At 44.0% G+C, this 7,094-nt stretch overlaps 2 protein-coding genes across 2 annotated transcripts in view; one reads left to right on the top strand and one right to left on the bottom strand.

Annotated features, from left to right (window-relative positions):
* Positions 1 to 3,330, bottom strand: part of KCTD9 (potassium channel tetramerization domain containing 9) — a 7,544-nt gene extending 4,214 nt beyond the window's left edge. The window contains 4 exon segments of the mRNA XM_017827316.1: positions 56 to 220; positions 503 to 546; positions 1,133 to 1,254; positions 3,214 to 3,330. Of these exon segments, the coding sequence (XP_017682805.1) occupies positions 56 to 220; positions 503 to 546; positions 1,133 to 1,254; positions 3,214 to 3,261 (379 nt within the window). The 5' untranslated portion in view covers positions 3,262 to 3,330.
* A 404-nt stretch (positions 3,331 to 3,734) lies between these two features.
* The window catches only part of CDCA2 (cell division cycle associated 2), a 12,046-nt gene continuing 8,686 nt past the window's right edge, over positions 3,735 to 7,094 (top strand). The window contains 4 exon segments of the mRNA XM_017827315.1: positions 3,735 to 3,775; positions 4,839 to 5,417; positions 6,114 to 6,244; positions 6,795 to 6,942. Of these exon segments, the coding sequence (XP_017682804.1) occupies positions 4,898 to 5,417; positions 6,114 to 6,244; positions 6,795 to 6,942 (799 nt within the window). The 5' untranslated portion in view covers positions 3,735 to 3,775; positions 4,839 to 4,897.

Genomic DNA, 7,094 nt, shown 5'->3' with positions numbered 1-7,094 from the left:
GTGCTGGTGACCACAAAACACAAACTTGCAGAAGTCAAAGACCTCCTGTTTCATAATAAGTTGTTTTTCAAGCTCTTTTGCTGCATTGAAATCGAGTTTTTTGGAGACTAAAAGCATTTTTACCTTGTAGTGGTGAAGTATCTGCCTCCCACATTGAGTGTCAGCCAGTCTGTGTGGGACCCTGTCAGCTCCTCCTGAGCTCTCCCATCAGTCTGAGGATCTACAGGTTAAAAGACACCTTAGGAATTCTTTATTTATACTAATTTTTATAACAATTAACAATATATAGTTAATATAACATTAATATGATATGCTTATAATAAGTTATTATGACACATTAGTAGTTATTAGAAAACTGTGACTATTTCTTAATCCATTCCCTATGGTGTCTTCTGAAAACAGCAGCAAATAAAATCTTAGGTTTATATGGAAGCAAAACAAAACCTCTTTCTGTTAAACACAAGGGTTTATATATTTTTTTCTGTATTTTATATAGACTTACCAATGAAGGGCTCCCCTTCACAGACAAACAAAACATCATCATCCCTGAGAGAGGAGGAGAAAAAGAAGATTAATCATCATTTCTTGTTCATCTCATTGACAGGGAAACCCCTCCTGGCCACTTTCAGGTGAATTATAACCAGTTGCCAGGAACTGGAACTTCAGGATCTGGTTTTTATCTGAATTTTGCAGGTTCCAGTGGATTGGGCTGGACTGACTTCACCAGGGGTTTATCTGCAGTGACCAGGTAGGGCCCATGTCTGTCACTGATTTTTACAAAATAGTTGCTTTTCTCCCCAGTCTGGGGCTATTCTGTGATGCCAAAGCAATGACAGGATTGGTCTCCTCTTCAAAAAAATCCAAGGGCTGAGTGGAACAGTGGGATTTCCTGGTGAACACATTGCCCTGGAATCAGCATGGGGGGGTTCAAAGGCCTCCAACACAGTTTGGATCAAGTTGTGATTAAACAACAGAGAAATGCTCTGAAGTTCAAAAGCCAGGATTATTTTTTAATGGAGGGATGAAAGGCCCCTTGGGCTGGAAATGAGAATATCTGGTTATTGATTAAGGAGGATTAACAGGCTGCTCTCTTAATCCCCCCCCAATTTGCCTTTTCTTGGCTAATCCTTACCTGATCAGAGCAATGTCATCGATGAGTCCCCCTTTGCCATTGTAAACACTGGTGGCTTTGATTCCAAGCTTGTTACTGGCCACAGAGAGCAAATCTGAGAGGGTCCCATACACAGCCACCACCTGGGGAGACGGGGGGGATAAAATCAACTGCAGGGAACTGGGCTCATGTAGTTCTGCCACTTCAGGGACATCAAGATGGCTTAGAGATCAATATATCTTAGAGATCAATATACCTTAATGTATCTTGTGCATCAATATAACTTATATATCAATATCTCTTATATATCAATATACCTTATATATCAATATCTTTTATTTACCAATATCTCTTATATATCAATATAACTTATATATCAATATCTCTTATTTACCAATATCTCTTATTTACCAATATCTCCTATATACCAATATCTCCTATTTACCAATATCTCCTATTTACCAATATCTCCTATATATCAATATAACTTATATATCAATATCTCTTATTTACCAATATCTCTTATATATCAATATCTCCTATATACCAATATCTCCTATTTACCAATATCTCCTATATAGCAATATCTCCTATATATCAATATAACTTATATATCAATATATCTTGTATATCAATATCTCTTATTTACCAATATCTCTCAGATACCAATATATCTTAATATATTTACATACCAATATAACTTATACCAATATACCTTGTATTAATATATCTTATATAGCAATAGATTTTAATATATCTTATATAGCAATATATCTTATATACCAGTATATCTTTTATCTCAATATACCTTATATTGAGATATATCTTACATCCCAATATATCTTAAAGTATTTTATATATCAATACATGTTATATACCAATAAATGTTATATACTAACATATGTCACAGGGAGAGGAAAATACATGTGGATTTTGACTAAAAACCAAGCAAACAGACCAACTCTGATGGTAGAAAACTGCCTAAAAATGGGGTGACTTGCACAGCTCCAGCAGCAGTGAAAGGAACGTTGAATAAGAATATGATGATTCAGATTTTTATTCCTCTAGAGAAATATTGCTGTTTTTTCTGTTCCCTCCCTAAAACCAAAGACTGAGTTGCAGTCACATTGTCTGCACTCAGGATGGAAAAAGGAGGACCATGGATACACTGAGAACTGCAAAAAATGAAGGTACAGTCACATTAAGTGTCTTCAGAGCTGGGCATGGGAAAATCAGGCTCATGGATAACATTTAATAGAAATACACCACTAAAGTACAGTCACATTAAGTGTTTTAGTCCAGACCTATGGATGGAAAAATCAGGGCCAGCATTCAGAACTGCAAGGTTCAAATACAGCCACAGTAACTTCTGCACTTGAAGAGTGGGTGGAAAAATCAGGATCACGAATGGCATTTACCAGAAATACAGGGTTAAAGAACGGTCACGTCAATTGTCTGTGGATGGAATAGCAGGATCGTGGATAACATTTATAGAACTACAGTCACATTAACTCTCTGTGGCTGGGAAAAATCAGGATTATGGATAACATTTAATAGAAATACAGCATAAAAGCACAGTCACAGTAACGGTCTGCGGATGGGGAAATATGGGATGGATTATGGATAACATTTAACAGAACTACAGCGTTAAAGTGCAGTCACATCAACTCCTGCACTCAGTGTGAGTGGAAACATCGAGATCACGGCTTATATTTAGAACCGCATCACCGGGCCTTTCTGGCAGGGTCCAGAAATCAACTTTTTCCACCCCTGAGAGGACCCCAGAGAGGTTTTAAACAATTTAGTGCCATTATTCCCGGGGTCCCCACACAGGGTCACCCCACCCCCAGAGCGCTACTCCCGCAGGCTGCGACTGAGGGGACGCGACTCAGCAAGGCCCCGGAGCGTCTCTAACACCGACTCCCGCCTTAAACTCTTTGGGTTTCCCTCAGGACCCTCCCTCAGCGCGGACCAGGCCTGGCAGCCAACGGAGCGCATGGCCGGCACCCCCCGCGGGCCGGCACGCCCTGAGGGGCCCGGACCCCCTGATTTCGGCTCCCCTCGATGCAGGACCCCCCCGTCCGGTGCCCCTTAAGCCTGACCTTGCCGTTGCGGGCGCTGCCGTTCACGAACAGCGTCACCCGCCTCATGCTGCGCCCGCCGCGCCGGGGCCGCCACAACACCCGGAAGCGCCGCGCGATGACTGACACGACCCGCGGCCAATCACCGCCGCGCTGCAAGCAAACCTATCCAATCACCGCCGCGCCCCCGCCGGAGAGGCGGGACAAAGCAGCCTTATTTGCATAAAGCGTGGCTTAGCGCCTGTGATTGGTCGCCACGCGTCACGTGGGCGCGGCCGGTTGAATGAATTTATTGAATGCATTATTCCCCCCCTCCCTCAAGCGGTGCTGCGACTCAACGGACCGTGATCCCTCCGCCAGCAAAAGAGTCCCCCCCGGTCCACGCCGAGCCCTGCGGACCCCTCGAGGGAGACGCGGCGGCGCAGGAGGTCGCGTCCCGCGAATCGCAATTCCTCCGGTGCTGCGTGAAACGGGGGTGGCTTTTCGGTGGGAGTCAGGGGTGGGTGGGCGAAAGGGGCGGGGTCGCGCAGGGATACGCGGTGGCGGGGCGGTGCGGCGGCATTTGAACGTGAGGCGGGACGGGGTGAGGCGGGTTCGTGAAGGGGTGCGGGTGGGGTCTGTCAGGGCTCCTGAGGGGTTTGGGGGGGTCTGTCAGGGCTCCTGAGGGGTTTGGGGGGTCGTCCTGCGGTCTGGGGAGCGCTGGTGAGGCGGCACGAAGGGATCGCGGGGTGTCTGAGGGGCTACGAGCGGCGCTGGGGGGGTGTGGGAGGGATGCGCTGTGTGGGGTACGAGGGGCGAGCCCTGAGGGACTTGGGGGGGTACGGGCGGGCTCGACCCCCACGCGGGCTGGTGTGGTGTCTGATTGTGTGCATTGGCCTCCAGTGTGGCCTTAAAGCAGGGAAAAAAAAAAAAGGAAAAAAAATTAATCGCCAACGCGGTGTTTACGGGCTTAATTTTGCTTCTGAGAACGCAGGTATTTGCAGAACCGAAGTTTCAGGCTGATGTTATTGAGTTCTACATGGTCTACTTCAAATCCAAGAAACTAACAAAAACAAACAAACAAAAAAATACAAACAAAAAAAACCCCAAACAAACCAGTTAGTCTCTTAAGTTTTCTAGTTAAAACTTAGTGGTATTAAAAAAAAAAAAGTATTATTGTTGTTGTTCCTTCTGCTGGTTTCTTCTCAAGACTTGTCTTCTCTCTCTCTCTCTCTCTCTCTCTGCTGATACTAATGAGTCTTATAAAAAGTAGTATTAAACTGCTGACATTTGTTGCAACACTTGGAGCAAAACAGTCACAGTGTGGTTGTGATTAATGTATTTTGTGCATGGGTTTTACCCTGATATGAAGTTTGACAGATTGAAATCGCAGCCTTGTGTTCCCTTCCCCATGTACATTTATTGCTTATATTATGTTTATTATGTTGCTTGTATTATGTTTGTTGTACTGCTTATATTGCTGTGCATTCCTCTCTCCTGTTCCAGCCCTTTGTGTCCTTTCCCTGTAGCTCTCTGGAGATAAATTTTCCTTTCCATCACACTGGAAAAACACCTTGCTTGGGAAAAATGTGGGAGCAGCTTTAGCATGGTAGGGAACTCTTGCTCTTAGGAAATAACTATAATGATCTGTTTTTTCTTTTTGATAGGAATCTGTGATTACAGGAGCGAAGGCTGAGTGAATGTTTCTTAAAATAAATCCCAAACAATGCACAGACAACCCAAGAGTCCCCTGAAAGTTAAAGAAAATGAGGGTGGTTGTCTTGAAGAGAAAGATGAGGCCTCTTTCCCTCTACCAGAAGACCAGAAGATCTGCAAAGGGACTAAATTCAGAGTCATCAGAGCGTCCAAGAAGGAGAATCTGAGCGATGGGAACCAGGCCTGGTCACCCAAACGTGCCCTGAAATCCCCCAAAGGCCTGGAGGAGGAATTGTCCCACCCCGAGGGGGATCCCGGGAGCTGCCCCTTCCCTGGGAGCTGTTGTGGGGCCCTCCAAGGGGATGTGGGCAGTGAACCCACCTTGCCTTTGAACAGGAAGGAGAATTTTCCAGGCAGCAGGCCTGGTTCCTTGGGGAATGATTCCTACTCCACTCCTGAGAGGGACAAAGCTGAAGGAAAACCTGATTTGGGGGCATCTGAAGAACTGAGGGAAAAACACGTTGATTTTGCTACTGTGACAATTACTGAGTTTGGGATTGCTCCAGAAAGTTTCACTAAACGATGTAAAGGTGAGGCTGGAGTGAGTAAGGACTGTTGTCCTGCCCAGAGAGGCATCTTGAGGTCATCTAGTCCAAGCTCTTCCCAAAAGCTCCAATTTAGGGCAGATTCAGGTGGTCTGACAGCATTTGGATGTGCTCAAGTAGCAGACTCTGAGAGGAGTTGCTATAATATCCTATATCTTAGATATTTATATAATATTTATTTATATCACCTATATATTTATATGACATATTTTTCTATGTCATATATGCATGCCCACATATAATGTAATATATAGGATATCTTATATATGAGATAATTACCACGTTTAACCAGGGTTTATCCTGCATCCTACATAATTAGATGTTCCCTTTTTATCTCTGAGCTTCACGAGGGAGTTGTAAGACAAATTCTGCAAATCCTGTGGACAGTTCCTTACCTAGCAGTTGAAAAACTAAAAGCCAGCCAGCCCCTCACATGGTATATAAATCAGTTAAATATTAACTTGCTTTTGGGCACTGCATTTGCTTTAGCTCAGGAAAACTTCTTGAGCTGAGCAGATAACTTCGGGTCTCTCCATAAATAGCAGAAATCACTCTTAAAAAAAGGGGAAAAAGGTAGCATTTTGAAGCTTTAGGTATTAAAAAAAAACACCTGGCTTTTTCTGGGTTTGTTCTTATTTTGTGGTTTTTTTTTTTAACCTCTGCTCTTGTCCCCCCTGGCAGGGAATTCTCCGACCTCGTTGAAGTTTCGGCGCAGATCAACCATCGGCTTACGGGGCTCCCCGGAGAACAACTCCCTGATCAGGTACCTGGCCCAGCAGAGGAGCAAGAGGCAAAAAGAAGCTTTTACACAGGTGAGAGTCCTTCCCAAATCTCACCTGGGGCACTTTAGTTCCCCCCAGAACCACCAAGGATGAGGCAAGTCCTGGGAGGAATCCAGCAGGAGGGAGAACCTGATTTTGCTGACTTCCCTTGGCCACTTGACTTTAGGCTAAGGGGATATTCCAGGTTTTGTTTAGAGGCTGGAATCTTCTCCACGTTGAGCCTGCTGGTGTATTTTAACTTGTCTTACTTTCCAAGTTGGATTTTTGGGTAATTAAAGTGTTGTGAGTGAAGTCAATATGAGCACGAGTGACTGGTTCAATCAGACTTGTTGTTAACTTGAACTATCCCAGGCTGTCAGAAAGCAAATTCTGGGCATGGCTTAGAGGAACAGATTATTAAAATGCAGTAAAACTTAAAATATTTCTCAATAAAGTTCCTTTTTTTGCTTATTCTTACCATCCACCTACAACTGCAGGCAGATTAAACACAAGACTCGGTTCTTCTCTGTCTTTTTTTTTATCTCAAAGGATAAATACAAAGCAATAAAGAGTCTGATGAGGTTAATTTTTGTTTTGGCAGATCAGTCCTTTTAAACATGTGAATGTCAGGTCGTTGAAGGACAAGATTGAAACCTTTCAAACATCTTTTGAATCCCTCCAAGAAGCTGAAGGGGAAACTGGGCTCTCTGGGCTGTCCCACGGGGATGATTCTCAGGAAGGAGGCTCTTGTAAGTTGATTTAATACTCTGCTCAGTGGTTTGTCTCAAACATCAGGCCTTCCTTTAGGGCTAAAAAGTGAGAAACTAAAAATACTTCACGTAAAACAAAATAATCTTCCTTTATAAGGTGGGTTTTGGGTTTGCTTTGAGGGGTTTTTTTG

Source organism: Lepidothrix coronata, unplaced genomic scaffold (assembly GCF_001604755.1).
Source record: "Lepidothrix coronata isolate B3197 unplaced genomic scaffold, Lepidothrix_coronata-1.0 Scaffold137, whole genome shotgun sequence".
In the NCBI taxonomy this organism is placed as follows: domain Eukaryota; kingdom Metazoa; phylum Chordata; class Aves; order Passeriformes; family Pipridae; genus Lepidothrix; species Lepidothrix coronata.
The sequence above is the reverse complement of the archived record's forward strand: the minus strand, read 5'-3'. Positions and strand labels throughout refer to the sequence as shown.